This window comes from Podarcis cretensis (assembly GCF_951804945.1).
Source record: "Podarcis cretensis genome assembly, chromosome: 16".
Lineage (NCBI taxonomy): Eukaryota > Metazoa > Chordata > Lepidosauria > Squamata > Lacertidae > Podarcis > Podarcis cretensis.
The window spans coordinates 23,720,620-23,736,116 of record NC_137186.1 but is presented as its reverse complement, the minus strand read 5'-3'; the positions used below and the strand labels follow the sequence as shown (position 1 = coordinate 23,736,116).

The 15,497-nt window shown below is 44.6% G+C and overlaps 1 protein-coding gene across 3 annotated transcripts in view; it reads left to right on the top strand.

The window, feature by feature from the left end:
* The window catches only part of PXN (paxillin), a 63,294-nt gene that overhangs the window by 31,740 nt on the left and 16,057 nt on the right, over positions 1 to 15,497 (top strand). For 2 of the 3 annotated variants that reach the window (XM_079956489.1, XM_079956490.1), the window contains exons 2-7: positions 4,301 to 4,527; positions 7,139 to 7,236; positions 8,532 to 8,671; positions 9,257 to 9,458; positions 10,840 to 10,975; positions 14,296 to 15,282. In XM_079956489.1, coding sequence (XP_079812615.1) covers positions 4,301 to 4,527; positions 7,139 to 7,236; positions 8,532 to 8,671; positions 9,257 to 9,458; positions 10,840 to 10,975; positions 14,296 to 15,282 — 1,790 coding nt within the window. The remainder of the gene's footprint in view (positions 1 to 4,300; positions 4,528 to 7,138; positions 7,237 to 8,531; positions 8,672 to 9,256; positions 9,459 to 10,839; positions 10,976 to 14,295; positions 15,283 to 15,497) is intronic. The other variant, XM_079956491.1, reaches the window with a different exon arrangement.

The window sequence follows — 15,497 nt, the reverse complement described above, 5'->3', positions numbered from 1 at the left end:
AAATAGCTTCTCTCTCCCCCGCCCCCCCCCCCCCGAATCCTGGGAGCTGTAGTGGACACCTTACAGAGCCACAGTTCCCAGCACCCTTAAGAAAAACAGTTCCCAGGATTCTTTGGGGGGGTGAGTATGCATGCTTCAAATGTATGGTGTTGTGACCATGGTCTCAACAGATGTTGGCTGTTTTTACTGCTAAGACAGCTGTTCCTCTTTGATTTACCTCTGACTGAAAAGGGAAGAAAAGCAACTATTCAATAATGAGGACTTGTGTTGAATATGTGGGATATTGTATTTGAAAAGGGCACTCCATCTGACTACAGTATCTTATGCCCAGGAAGACAGAAATAGTTGCAGTTTATTCCAGAATTCTTATCTTTCAGGCACCCTAGAAGGAAACAGTGCATAAACTGCCATAGAGGTGTGTCCAGCTGTAGCTGCAGCAGAAACCTAACAATGTGAACAAACACTCACTGGGAACTAAGTTTCATCCTTTTCAGAGACAATATTAAGCATTTGTTTAAAAAAATAAGGGAAAAGGGCAGTGGAGTGGGAAAATGTGCCTGCATCAACAAAACTGCATACAGGACCGGCAACTCCATTCCCCTCTTTCTCTGGACTGTTGACCTTTGCAATTGAGAATTCCTCCTTTGGTAATTCACAGAGTGGGGTGAGAGGGAGAGAGAGAGCATGAGCGCAAGAAAACATGATTTGATAATCATTTCACGAGGAAAGTTTTTGTCATTCAGAGCCACACCTTCTCTGATAGAGCTTGAATCATAAACTGTGTACACATAGTCACACATTCAAAGAGCAACAGTATTAGAACAACTGCAGCTCCTTGCCCTCTTCTCTGAGGTATGTATTCTGCGCCTTGGGAATCCTTGCTGCATATCGTGTTCCTTAAAAACAAGTCCTCTTTCTAGGCTGTGCTCCAGTTACGTACCCTGAGGGAACTGAGGGGTTCACAGATGACCTTAGAGTCTTTAACTTGGAGCCCCTTTAGGCTTAGGTTATGTTCAAGTGTCGTTAATATGAGGATGGCAGTAATCGTGTTAGCCTGGTTGTTTGAAAGGTATGTTGTGTACTGAGATGACCTCTTGTGGGGAAGGACTGTGGCTCAGTGGTAGAGCATCTGCTTTGCATGCAGAAGGTCTCAGGTTTATTCTCTGGCATCTCAAAGTAGGGCTGTGCATGTCTCCCATCTGAACCCCCAGAGAGCCTCTGCCAGTCAGTGTAGACAATCTGATAGTTGATCAACCGATAGCTGGACTCTGTATATGACTGTTTCCTATGTTTGTCTTACAGACAAACACATTGACACCAACATGTAAAAATGCCTGTGTACAGTGGTACCTCGGGTTACAGACACTTGAGGTTACAGACTGCTAACCCAGAAATAGTACCTCGGGTTAAGAACTTGGCTTCAGGATGAGAACAGAAATCGTGTGGCGGCAGCGCAGTGGCAGCAGGAGACAAGATGAGTGCAATAACAGTTTCAGGTTAAGAACGGACCTCCGGAATGAATTAAGTTCTTAACCTGAGGTACCACTGTATTTCTGAATTTTTCCTTCACAAGCATGCAGCGTGTAGTTTATACAGGCAGTACTCCTTACTCCCGAAGGGAGCGTTTTACCCTGGAGGCACTCTTTTAGTAATCTAATTAAAACAACGCCTACAACATCTTTGTCTTGAAAGACATGCAGGGTGCTCAGACGTTACTTCACCACTCTTCGCTATACATGGCAAGATTTTATATGTGGGCTGAAGCCTTGAGTTGGTGTATACTTTAAAGAAGAATTTAATAACCTGTGACAACTTCATCAGATGAGCTGGTATATTTATTCACCAATGTGTTATTCACCTAGAAATGAATCCGTAGGTTGCAGGGTCCTCCAACCATCAACTTATTTGTTTATTGAAATCTCTTTTTGAGAGAGCCAGGGGAGATAAATAAAGCAAGCAAAAGCAGATACCCCATTGCAAAATCTCCTTGTCTGAGTGTTCAGTTTTGTATGCAGTACAGAGACATAGGTATGCAGTGTTGAGGCACTCTCCTGATCTGGCCACGTAGGTGTGTGTATGCTGAGTATCGTCTTCATAATTGGGTGAACAGTAACCTAAGAGGGCAATAAAGTTTTTTCTTCCAACTCTGAACATCTAAAGATTGCTTTATGCACAACATATTTTGTTAATAGGTGCTATTTCTGCATAGGGAATTGCACATAGACCTTAACAAGGGATGAACATGAAGACTTTCCATCTGCTATGTACAGCAAAATACGTGTATGCCGACATCACATGCAGTTTTGTGCCCATAGTTTCCTTTATGGCTGTGATAGCAACATAAGAGGGAGTTCATAATCAAAATGGCCAGAAATTTGAGTTCATATTTGGACTTCTGAGCAGTTTCTGAAGCCAGCCAGAGTCAACTGCCGCTGCTGCGTTTCCTGAGGACATTAGATGAAATCTAGGGACATTCCGGGGATGGAATTTGTCTGGGGACTTATTTGCAAATCCTGAGACAGTCCCCGGGAAGCAAAACCTGGTAACCCTAAGAGTCCCCTAATTGTTCCCTAGGACTTCCTTCTCAAAGCCTGGGAAGCTTCTGCTTGGCTTAGGAAGGAAGGTGCAATGCTCTGATGGGTCCAAGAACCCTCCTTGCACCTTACCAAAGCCCAGGAAGCTTTGGGAAGGAGGCAGGAGGGCTCCAGTACCCTGTCAGGGGCCTGGTGCCTTCTTCCGAAAGCTTGGGAAGCTTAGGGAGGGAGGTGATACAGGCATGATGTGGCTCCCCACCCCCATCGCCCTCGCCAGCTGGCACCTCTGATCCTACAAAAAAATTCACCACATGGCATTGATAGTTAGGCAGACATTGCCCTAGAAACACAGCTGGAAAATGAGCTTTGTGTGACTCAAAAGCTTACTTCTCTTTTTGAAACCTTAACTGGTCTATTGATAGCGTATTGTCTGGTTTGCCTTCAACCTTTCCTGTGCTCCATTTCTCTTTGAGAGTAGCCTGACTTGGCAAATGTCATCCATTGTTCTTTTCCTTGAAGCGTCTTTTTACAGCAACTCTGGCTGGGATACACTGCAAGTTGCTGTAGCTTGTTATGCTGCAGACAAAACCTTTCATCTGTTGCACAGTTTCGCTTCTTGCACTTTTCTTCCTCCCTTACTAAGCAAGGACAGGCTGTGCTAGCTTAAGTATCCAGATTTCTCTCTGCCCCACTTTGCCTTCCTTTTCTGAAGGTGCATTTTTATCTGGGAGAGGCTTTTCCTCCCCTTCAGGAATTTTCGATCTGACTCAGCATGTTGAAAGCTATTTGCAGGAGGCAAAATTGCATTTACCTGGCAGGGAACCGATCTCGTGTTAACTCTTTGCACCTGGGAAGCAAGTTTGTGGACCGACAGAGTCCTTTCCTAGATGTCTTTGGATTTTGAGGAAGAAAAATCTTTCCCGAGATCTCTGCTTTGCACAAGGCAGTGCTTGTGGCCACGTTTTGAATGAGTTCATGACACAGAACTAGTAATTAGTCTGCTTCAGACTTTGGTGGGTTTGTCTCAGAGAGAGGCCTGCTTAGGTTCCTCTTTAGCAAAGCTGCAGGGGCTGAGGAGTCATTACTATCTGGCTTTTCTTTGGATCTTCAGGGTGCTTTGTTGTTGCTATCACCTGCTGTAGTGTCTTGGTCTGTTTACTTTTTTGTAAAGGTAAGGAAGGTTTTATTAATTGTGTTGGTGCTGTGCTGGAAAGAACAGCAGGTTTCTAGAGACTTAGTTTCTGACAGTATAGTGAAGCTTGTTGAAGGGCTTCATTCAGGATAGCGATGCCTGTTGACTTGGCTGGGAGGAGTGAAAGAAAGTGTGTAGGTCCAGAGGAATGTTTTTCAGTCTGAGGGCTGCATTCCCTTCTAGGAGACTTTCTGGGGGCTGCTGTGGTGGGCAGGGCTGCAGGCAAGACAGAGCAATAGAAGGCTTTGTTCTAGCCATGCAAAAAATCAGAGGTTTCTGCGTACACACACACACCCCTGTCCAAATCACACATGCATGTACCTTTCACTCCTGGTGAGCAAGATGCATTATCACCATTCAAGTACACATTCTAGCCAGCAAAAGCACCAGAGAAGGGCTTGGAACAGGGCCGGTGAGGTGTGTGGCTTGGAATTGGGACATGGCCAGGTTAGTCCTGAGAGTCAGATAAAGAGGCCTGGGGGGCTTCGTTTGGCCCCCAGGCATGAGGTTCTCTACCCCTAATATAGACAAAACCCTCCTTTTCTAATTCTCCTCTTGTATGTCTTCTGTACAGACGCATTGTTAGCAGACCTGGAATCCACTACCTCTCACATCTCCAAGCGACCAGTCTTCCTGTCAGAGGAAACATCTTACTCGTATCCAACTGGAAATCATACATACCAGGAAATCACTATACCTCCTCCAGTGCCACCCCCTCCTTCTAATGAGGCCTTGAATGGGACTGTAAGTGAACCTTTAGACCAGTGGCAGCTCAGCATCCCCAGAAATATTCACCAGCAGGTAATTTTGCTTGTCTGTCTTAGTTATGCTCATGGAACTGAGGGAGCCAGTTGTTGGTGTGTTGTGGAGCAACTTACTGTCTGTTAAAATATTTGTATCCCATATTTCCGCTCAGAGCTGGTTTATGGCCATATTAATAAAAGCATTTGCTCTAATAACATAACATGAAAACTTTACTGCCAAGAACTGAAAATAAATGGCTAGTGATTGTTTAATGCTTCTAATTGGGATTGGACGCTTCCTCGTTTAATTGGAAGAAACCTCTTCTGGCTTCACATTGTGCTTGTTACCAGCTCACTTAAATGCTTACATGGAAACTGACTCTCTCCTCCCCACATAGCTCTGAGTAAACATGGCAGTACTCAGCTTTAGCTGGCAGCATAATGTGAACATTGCTCAATTTTTCTTTTGGTCTGTAAAGCTAGACCTGAAGGTTCACGCCCTGAAAACACTGCTCACAGTCTCCTCACCAGTGCCCTGTCTGAAGCCACAGTGGAATGATGCAGATCTTAATCAGTCACCTTGGGGCTTTTGAAAAAGAGATTGTAGTTTTGTAGATCACAGGTATATGAGCCATAGATCAGATTGGAGGAAGCATGAAATGTGTTTCTGGAGGGGGGTGAAGGCTAGCTCTAGGGAGAACAATTTGTTACCAGGTTGCATCCTGTTTGTTCCACATTCCAAGATCCCAGTCATGCATTGCATGTAAGTAGAGAGTGAGCTCTCAAAACTGTTTGGGCCTGTCCAAATGCAGAAGTGGCAACTTTTCGTAAAACGGGGGAGTGCGGGGAGAGTAGTTTTCTTGCATGATCTGATTTTTGTGTAGATCAGTTCTGGAGGAAAGTCACCATTCTAACAGCTGTACAAGTTGGGTTGTGAGCCTGAGTGAGCAGCTGGCTCAAGGCCATCCAATTTGTCTATATTCCTGAGGAAATAAGTGAACTGTAACTATTGCTACTTTATAAAATAAAAGGTGCTAGGGTTTGATCTGGAAGCCTGTGTGTTAGGGGTAAACCGTGATTTGCTTCTTTGTTACTTTGCATGTTCCAAAGGCTGAATTCACAATGGGTTCTTGGGGTTAAGCTGCAGCTCAGACTAATCTCCAAACCCTGATCTCCCAAATGCTAAGACCAGCAGATTTCACTGAACCACATTGCTTTGCATGCACCCTGAATTGTTGTTGTTTTGTTTGTTTACAGCAAGGCTGGGGAACCTTTGGCCTCCAGACATTGTTGGACTACAGCTCCCATCATCCCTCACCCGTTGCCTACGCTGGTGGGAGCTGATGAGAATTGATGTCCAACAACATCTGTAGGGCTAAATGTTCCCCAGCCTTGCTTTAGTAGTACAACTAAAGAATAAAGTGTGCATTACATGGAACTCCATGTATCTCTCTCCTGATGGTTGAAGGAAAAGCAACATCTGGGGGCTGCATTTGGGAGCTGAAAAAGGGTCTGCTTATTCCTTTCCAGCTTATTCTGCTTTGTCATCCCCCCCCCTTGCCCGCCCCTAGACGGCCTCTCCTCAAGCTGCTTTTCTTGGGGGTGGGAAGAGCACATGGGAGAAGAATATTCTGAAAGAGGCAGCAACCAACAGGGAAAGGCTTAAGGGCCTACTTGCCATTCCTTGGCCTTTGATTTCAGTCTTCAGTGGCAGCTTTTCATTTTTTAAAAAAATGTCAGGCAGAGCTCTATACGAAACCTGGTTTTTACTCTGACGGTGAGCTGTCAGCCACCCAAATTCATCATTGGCTATGAACATACTAGCTGACCTTAAGTAGTCCACCACCTGCCAACCTTTCCCACTAGGGATTTTAATGATGGCTTGCTGTGAAGATTACGGTGACCATGGTTGTGTTTCCAATGCAGTGCTAAGCCAAAAATCTGAGACTCAGATCTTAGCCATATACTTCCCATTATGTTCAGATCTGGAAACTGTGGTCAGTGGCTTACAAACAAATTCGGGTTTTAAAACTGTGTCTTCATATCCTGGCTTGATCTGACCATAGTGTCTGAGTGCTCATATAACACAGGAGCACAGGAGAAGGGTTGTCTGCAAGTGCAGCCTTCTCATTTTGACTTACTTTTGTATGTTAATGTGACAATTTTATAGGATTGGGGTGGGGAACCTCATACCCAGGGGCTGACAGTGGCTCTCCAGGTCTCTCTGTCTGGCCCTTGGAACTCTCCCCAGGCCACACCCATCCCCTCCTTTACTTTGCACTCCAAGTGTTTCTGTCTTTTGCTTGTCTGGAAGAAATATAGAGAGGGTTGTGTACTGTGTGTGTAGAAAGCAGCCTACTGTGCAGAGGTAAAATTGACATTTGTTGCTGTCCCCACTTTCGACTCTGGCTCTGTCCACCACTGATTTGAGGCCCTCAGAAAGTTGTACATGTGGCCCTCGGGTTGAAAAAGGTTCCTCAGCCCTCATTCAGTGCTTTGAATTTGAAAAAGGACTACATACTTGTGCTAAGATCCATGGGCAGCACAGTAGTTGGGTGAAAGTCTCTTGCACAGAGCTGGTTCAGGAACAGAGATTTTGACTCATATACATTCTCTCTGTCTCTCTCCTAATAAATTTAAATGAAATGTGTAAATGGTTCTTTCTGCAGCCACAGTCCCAGTCTCCTGTGTGCAGCTCCAGCACTTCGGTGTCCAGAGAGTGTGCCATCTCTCCCTCACGTGTAAGCGAAGAGGAGCACGTCTACAGGTAGCCCACTATTCCCATGCTTACTCTCCCAAATCCCCCCTACACTCAGCAGCCAGGAGCAGGTTCTACTTGTGGTGGTCGGAAAAATATTGGGCACCCATGTTGATACCACTTCCTGTTTCACTTCAGAGCTAGTTCTTGGGGATCTTTTCCTACTGCGTTTGTGGAATAACATTCCATAAACAGGATTTTGAGGTGGCGAAATGCAGTTAACTTTCTCTAGCACAGCGGAGTTAGGAGATCAGGATTTTTATTTTCTGCTTTGCCATTCATTTTAGATCTGCCTTCGGTAATCGGGTTTTGATCACTGTATCTCCAGCTGTAAAATGGAGATTTGGGTGGCTGTCATTCCCAATTAAAGTTATTTTAAATCTGTAAAACAAAAACACTATTTAAGCCAGTCTAGCAAAATGCCACCAAGGCATCTCAGACTGCATCATAAATTGAAGCTCTGTGTATGTATGTGTGTGTGTGTGAGAGAGAGAGAGAGAGAGAGAGAGAAGGAAGGAAGGAAAGAAAGAAAGAAAGTTAGTTACTTCAGGAATATGCAGCTAACTGCAGCTCCATGGTGATGGTTCTTAGAGGCTAGAGTGGCTCTTTGAGGTGCAATGCAAGCAAAGGTGGCAGGGAGGAGCTTGGATGGATGCCGGCAAGAACAATTACATGTACTTAGGTAATTGTACCATAAAGACAAGTGAATTAAGCTGTATGCTCCCTCACCCCCAGTAGGTTTTGAGGAGAGAAATAAGAGAGAGCTCCACATCAGGTATATTCTGGGGGAAGGGCTATAACTTTGTTGTGGAGCCCATGCTTTGCATGTGGAGCTCTAGATACATCAGCCCTCGTTGTTGCCAACTCAACAGTAAAACCACAAATGGGATGAAAATACAGTGGTACCTCGGGTTACATACACTTCAGGTTACATACACTTCAGGTTACAGACTCCGCTAACCCAGAAATATTACCTCGGGTTAAGAACTTTGCTTCAGGATGAGAACAGAAATTGTGCTCCGGCGGCGCAACGGCAGCAGGAGGCCCCATTAGCTAAAGTGGTGCTTCAGGTTAAGAACAGTTTCAGGTTAAGAACAGACCCCCCAGAACGAATTAAATACTTAACCCGAGGTACCACTGTAAGCCAGTTGGGGTTTATCACTTTTGATGACTTGGAACTGCGTTTATATAGAAGTAAAAACAGCAGCAACCATCCCTGCAAACCTATAATGCAAGTAGCTTAACAAGGTTTAATAAAAAGATTTGTGATCAATTCGCTTTCCTTTTGATCCCTGGAACACCAGTTTCCCCAACAAGCAGAAGTCTGCAGAACCATCTCCCACCCTGATGAGCTCTTCGCTAGGCAATAACCTGTCAGAACTGGACCGACTGCTACTGGAACTGAATGCCGTTCAGCACAACCCTCCCAGCGGCTATGCACCAGGTAGGAAGCAATAGCTCTGGTAGCACAGGACAACCATAGGTAAATTTGATGGCGGGAGTCAAATTCCTGTCCCCTGATCCTGGATCTGTTGCCTGCCCCATTCACATGCTGCGCTCTGACTCCCAGTGTAACTGAGATGCCTGCAGACTTGGAGAAGACACACATATTGGTGGTCCCCAAGTAGCCCTTAAGTTATAATTTGAGGAATTAAAGTACAGGGAACTGAAGTGCCACATAATATTCATTCTGCACTTGTAGCAAATGGGTCTTTTAGCATGACAGTACCTATAATTCGGAGCTCCCTGCCTATTTACACCAGGCAGATGCTTTTATTGTACTTTTTTTGCTGCCTACTGAAAACATTTTCTTTAAGCAAAGCCTATCCAGACACAGAAAATGCTGACATGTTCTTTAATCTCCCTAAAGTTTACTGTTGATCTGAGTTATCTTTTAGATATCTTGTTTGATTGCTTGTTTAGATTGCTTGTTTAGAGGTTGGTTCTATTACAAGCAAGCAAACGTGCATTTCCTTTTGAATAAATAAAATGAATAAAAACCATTTGCCTGTGTCTTTCTGCTTATAAGATGAAGCCACTAGGAGCCCTTCATTGCCTGGTGGGAATGGATCTCACTATGGTGTCCCAGAGAACACTACCTCTTTGAACACACAATCAGCAACCCCACCGAAGGAGAAGCCCAAGCGGAATGGAGGGCACGGCATTGAGGATGTGTGCCCTAGTGTGGAGAGCCTTTTGGATGAACTGGAAAGCTCTGTGCCCAGTCCAGTGTGAGTAACAACTTGGCCACTTTCTCCCTTCTCACTATAATGCGGGGGCTCCCAGGGCGGTGCAGGAAGCAGTGGTGTCTCACGTCAGAGAATGCAATATGGGCCAGTTTCTGGTTCCTCAAAAGAGAAGGGGAACTTCTTTCCAAAGAAGAAATGGAAAACTGGGGCCCATGGGTTATGTCAGGGGTCAACAAATTTCACCAAGAGGTGAAGTGCTCTCATGAGCAGGAGCAGCAAGGGTGAAAAGACGCAACCAGGGAACGGATTGGTGTGATTTTGCAGTTTACAAGAGTGGGTCTGAGAAAAAAGATAAAGAGACTGATGACATTTAGAGGTCAATAGTGGAAGCTTAACTAGAGAGAGGAAAAAGGAAGCCAGTGTAGAGGGAAGGGGAGCATATTGTGTGAGCAGAATGGGTTAAGTAAGCTGCAGAATTCAAGAGGGAGGAAAGAGGTTTCTGAGAGGAAACCGGAAAGCTGAGAAGTGTTGCAGTAATCACTGCAAGCAAATAATGAGTGTGCTCGAGAGCATTACATCATTCAGGAAGAAGAGAAAGGTGGGCTTTGTACATGTTCCAGAGCTGAAAGCAACAAGGTTCTGCAGCTATGACTGTTGAGAGAGAGGGAGGAAGAAAGAAAAAGAGAGAAATTTTTAAATTAAAGATAGAGAAAATTTTGATTAATTACTTTTAATTAATTAATTTTCATTAATTAAAATATCAAGATGCAGAGGCTTGAGGGCAGAGGAAACGATGGAAGTGTCTATTAGAAGGTACTGTGTTTGAGAGAGAGTAGCTCTGTTTCTGTTATATACAGTAGCTCTCTTTCAACTCTCAGCATCTTCAGGTAGCGTTTGGAGAGACCTTGGAGAGCTGCTGCTAGTAGCTGTAGACAGAACTGAGCTAGATGGACCCATGGTCTGACTCTGTACAAGGCAGCCTCCTATGAAAGGGAAGGGGCCATAGCTCAGTGATAGAGCTGCTGATTTGCATGCAGAAGGTCCCATGTTCAGCCATTGGCATCTACAGGTAGGGCTGGGAGAAAACCTCGTCTAGAACCCACTGCCAATCCATGTTAGATGAGCTAACTACTGAGTTAGGTTTGATTTGGTATAAGGCAGCTTTGTGTATCCTCAAACCAGGCCCAGATCTGCACGTAATGGATAGTTGTGCCCATGCATGCCTCAACAGGAGAGTGTACCTGTCTCCAAAAGGATCCAAAGTTTTTATCTTCTGAGTGACAAGAGCCAGATACAAGCAGGAAGATTGTGGATAAAACAGTTCGGTGGGAGGCAGGGAGGAAGCCTTGCTGCGTTTCCTTGGGAAGAAATGGCCACCTCCCTCTTCTTAACAGTGTCTGACTGTCTTCTGTCTTTCCCTTAGTCCAGCTATCACTGTGAATCAGGGTGAGATGAGCAGCCCCCAACGGGTCACCTCCAGCCAGCAACAGACTCGCATATCTGCCTCATCAGCCACAAGAGAACTGGATGAGCTGATGGCTTCACTTTCCGACTTCAAGGTACCCAGTCAATACCATTCTTTCCTGTCCCACTCACTTGTCAGTGTGCCGCCTCCACTTTTATTTTCCTGAACCCCTCTCCTCACGCTGCTGCATAAAGGACCAGCCCTCATTCCTTCTTTTGGTGTTCGTGTCTTAGAGCGAGCTCTACACTGGCGGCACATCTATTAAGACCCTGGACTTTTGGGTCTGTGATGCATGGATTCATTCTTGCCCTCGTGGCATGCCTCAAGAGCCGTACACAGCACATTCTTTTTCTTCTACTGATTTCAGAACTGAGCTGTCTCTTCAAGGAAATACAGTTTCTTCAGTCACACGTACCGTATACTAGTTTGCACATCTCATGCATACCTTGCTAAATATGCAGGAACACTCAGCCCTGCACCCTGCCCCCCCCCCCCCCCCGAAACCCAAAAGACAGGATGGGAGAGAAGAAATTCTAAGCAAGTGCACTAATGCAAAACCAGAATTGTGTGTGTAATTTATGCAGTGCTTGATTGCAATAAAACCAACAACCTGGAAGTCATTTTTAAAATAATAAAACAATTGGTAAAAACAGTTAAAAACAAGTATTTCAAATATTTCAAAAAATAAAATCAGTGATAAACTAAAAATAGATTAAAATATATGTTAAGAAGATACCACTAAGAATGGTATGTTTAATCTCTTTTTTATAATAATTTTTTATTAATTTTCAACACAAATATACAATTATATCCAATTTTTAACAAATTAATCCTTTTTTGACTTCCCTCAGCTGCTCTGACAATCATCCATATTGATCTCTCTATTTCGCATTCCTTATTTTTGTATTGCCATTGTCTTCCCTCCCACTTCTATTTCTTTCCAACAATACATCTTATAACTCACAGTGCTTCTTGGAACCCCACTAGTGTTGTTTGCACATCGCATATACTTTTCAGATAATCCACAAATTTCCCCCAGTCATCAATAAACTTTTGATCTCGGAGATATCTAATTTTTCCAGTTACCGTATTTTTTGCACCATAACACTCACTTTTTTCCTCCTAGAAAGTAAGGGGAAATGTCTGTGCGTGTTATGGAGCGAATGCCTGTGGGTGGCGGGGGGGGGGGGGGGGGTCTGCTGCAGTTGTGAGCAGAGGATCCATGGTTCCCCTTCCTTCCCTCCTCCGTGGTTACAAAGCATGGATCCACAAAAATCCTCAGGATTTTTGCATTGGGCTACTCCAAACTCACTGTCAGATCACATGTCTGTGGCCACAGCATGAACCACAAAAATCATATATCCACTATTTCGTTTAGAATATTTTTTTTTCTTGTTTTCCTCCTCTAAAAACTATGTGCGTGTTATGGTCTGGTGCGTGTTTATAGAGCGAAAAATATGGTAATTTGTCCAACTCTGCATAGACTGTCAATTTCATTCTCCATTCTTCTATCGTCGGTATTTCCTCCTGCTTCCATTTCTGGGCCAATAAAATTCTTGGTGCAGTAACTGCATATTGAAAAAGTTTACTGTCTTTTCTTTTTATTTCCTGGTATTTTTAATCTCATCTCTCCTATTCACAAGGGTGAGGGAGTCAATGACAGCCTTTCACATGCATAGTTCAGCACAAAATCATGATAATGCCATTGTGGGAACATTCTGTTGAGTGTCCAAAAGAATCTGTTAAGAAAAGTCTGGGATAGAACAGTTTCAATATGTGCAGTTTTCACCTGTTCATGATCTTTTCCGTGTGCACGTAGCAAACCTTCAGTTCTTTCTTCCTTTTTTGCTGATTTAAATTCAGTGAAAAATCCAAGGAAGTTGTAGGAGCGTTGTCCTTTTCTGTATTGATGAAAAACAACTTATTACAAGTAAAGTTATGAGGTGTTAAATTCACATTTTACCCAGCAAATGGGGGGCAAGAACTACAACACATGTCACATAGGAACTTGCAGCTTTGGGGATGGAATGGCTCCTTGCCAAGAACAACATAGAGGAGACAGCCTGAGAAGTAGCAGAAGAGACAGACATGCCTGTTGGATAAGGGGTGGGGGAGAAGCCAGAGAGAGAGAGAGAGAGAGAGAGAGAGAGAAGAGGATAGGTTCAGGCTTCAAGAATAATACCATGAAAAGGACCCCTGCTTTGGTGAGAGTAGTGTGAGCTTCATTTGGTGCTGTAAAAGAAAAAGCAGTAGGCTAGGTAGGTAGAGGTGCAGAACCCTCATCTGCGCCCCTGGTGCAGACCCACCTCACCACCCCCTAGCTACAGTCCTGCTGCTTCCCCATGCTAATCACCTGACAGCCCACAGTTATGTTTTTCTGTGCTCTTGTGTGTCTTGCAACTAGCGTAGAACAGCTTGGTGCTTTTTGTTGTTCTTGTTTCTTTTTTTCAAAATAAAGAGATGCCCATTTTGTTGATAGATTAGTTTGGTTGCTGCTGTCTTCTGTGCCACTCCCCCTACAGATTTAGAAAAGCAACAGCAGCACTAACAGTAAAAACAGATATTTTAACTTAAAACAATGATAATTGTAGCCTGCTTGATTTTCACAAGAAATTCAGCATAACTACCAAAATTAAAATAAGATATAAAATAGTCCATAATTGCAAACAAAATAAGATACAAAATAATCCATAATTGCAAACCTAAAAGCTAAAAATATCTCTCCTCCCCCCCTCCCCCGTGTAAGCAATTATTTTTGAGAAGCTGAACTGTCAGCAAACATGCAGTACTAGTTAAAGAAATGGTTGAATTGCAGTCAATAAGTTTGTCAGATCTTCCCCTTCCTGAATGATGGGCATTCATTGTTCCCTCTAAAGTTTGTTGTGCACGTGAGACTGAACATGTGGATTCAGAACAGAGCATTGTTGTTTGGTTTAAAGGGATTTAGTCTCTGGGTTGTATCTCTTTTCTTGTGGATCCAGTTGCATGAGGACGAGCATGTCCCTTGAATCTTCTGTTGCAGGTCCTCCAAGCCTTCACTTTCATAGCTACCTGAGCAAGCAGTGGTGTGTCCGTGTGTGGTGGGGATGGTGGCTTCTTGAGCAAGCTTGCAGCTCGTGTGTCACAGTTATGTCAAGTGATTGTTGGCTTCCGGGTTGGTTTCTGGTATAACCGACTTGGGTGACCTAGTTCTGTGAAGAGGGGAGGACAGAGACAAAACAGTGCCCTATTGTAAGAAACTGCAGCACCCTTTCCAGATTTCCATTCTGCCTTCTTGTTCCTTCTGGCTAGCCTTAGGTTAGAGCCATTTTCCTTTTTCTCATCACTTCCCTACTCCTCCTTTCCCCTTCTTCCTCTTCCTTCAATTCTGTTTCCATCCTTTCTCCCCTCCCACATTTCTTTATCTTTTCACAGACCTCTTCTACCATATCACTGATCTCTGAACCCTCCCTGGAGCTACTTCCTGGCCTGGTTGGCTCAGATGCAGCCCATGTGCTTCCTAGTATATCTTTCCTGACTACCTCAAAGCAGCAAGCCATGGGCCACTCTGAGGGTGTTCTGTCCCCTCTGGCACCTCTCCCACTGGAGGTACTCCATATTGAAGAGGAAAGCAACAGCCCAGTCACTGCTGTGATTCAAGAGCAATCTCTCATCACCCCTTCCAGACTCTGGACTGAGCCACTGCACCCAGAGGCCTCTGCTACTCTCACAAGCTCAGACGGACCAAGCAGAGAGTCCACTTCCAATGTGAAACTTCTCTCATTTTCCAAGGCGGAGTCATTGCCCATTCATTCTGATGTAGGAACCCTGAATCAGAGGTTTGCAGAGCCAAAAGGACCTTGGAGGGATGAGCAGAGAGATGAAACCCAGGCTGCAACAATGCTTGTTTCAAACTCCTGCATAAGTGGCAAGGTGAAAGTGCCAGTGCCACAAGAGTTGGAACCTGTGTTTGATCCAACAGCTGATGCTCACAAAGGGATTGGCATCAACAAAGGAGATTTGGATGATCTGAACAACTCTAAAGCATCTCACTTTGCACCAAGACTACAATCAGAGGGAGATGGTGTCGTGCCAACAATGCACAGACCTGGTCCTTTGAGTGTTGATCAATGGGAGAACTGTCCAGGTACCAGAAGCCACTTGGGCCAGAACATACTGCATGGTACTGAAGTCCAAGATCCAGCCAGGGCAAGCAGCTGTCCTGATGTTGCTGAGAAGAAGCAAGGTCCAGAGAGGATGCCTAGGAAAAACAGCCTTCAGAGTGCTCCGACGAGTGAATGGAAAGAGCCACTCTCCTGCGTAGCAGCTGCTCCAGGGTCTACGGGAAATGCCTGGAAAGAGGAAATGGATCTGATTCCTTCTTGCAAGATTCCTGTGGAGAGGATTTCTACGTCAGGCCAGGCAGGCATCAAAGTGCATGTAGTGGCGAGTGAGCTAGTGTGGATTTCTTCTGCCGGTACATCTCATTTGGCTGTGCATGGTGTGCTTTTGAGCCCTCTGAATTAAGCTGCTTTGCATGCTTCTCTGAAGTGAGACTTAGTAGCAGCTGCATGGGACTGTGAACTGGGAAAATGCTGCAGGGAAACAACTTATTTTGGCAACCCATTGCACATTGG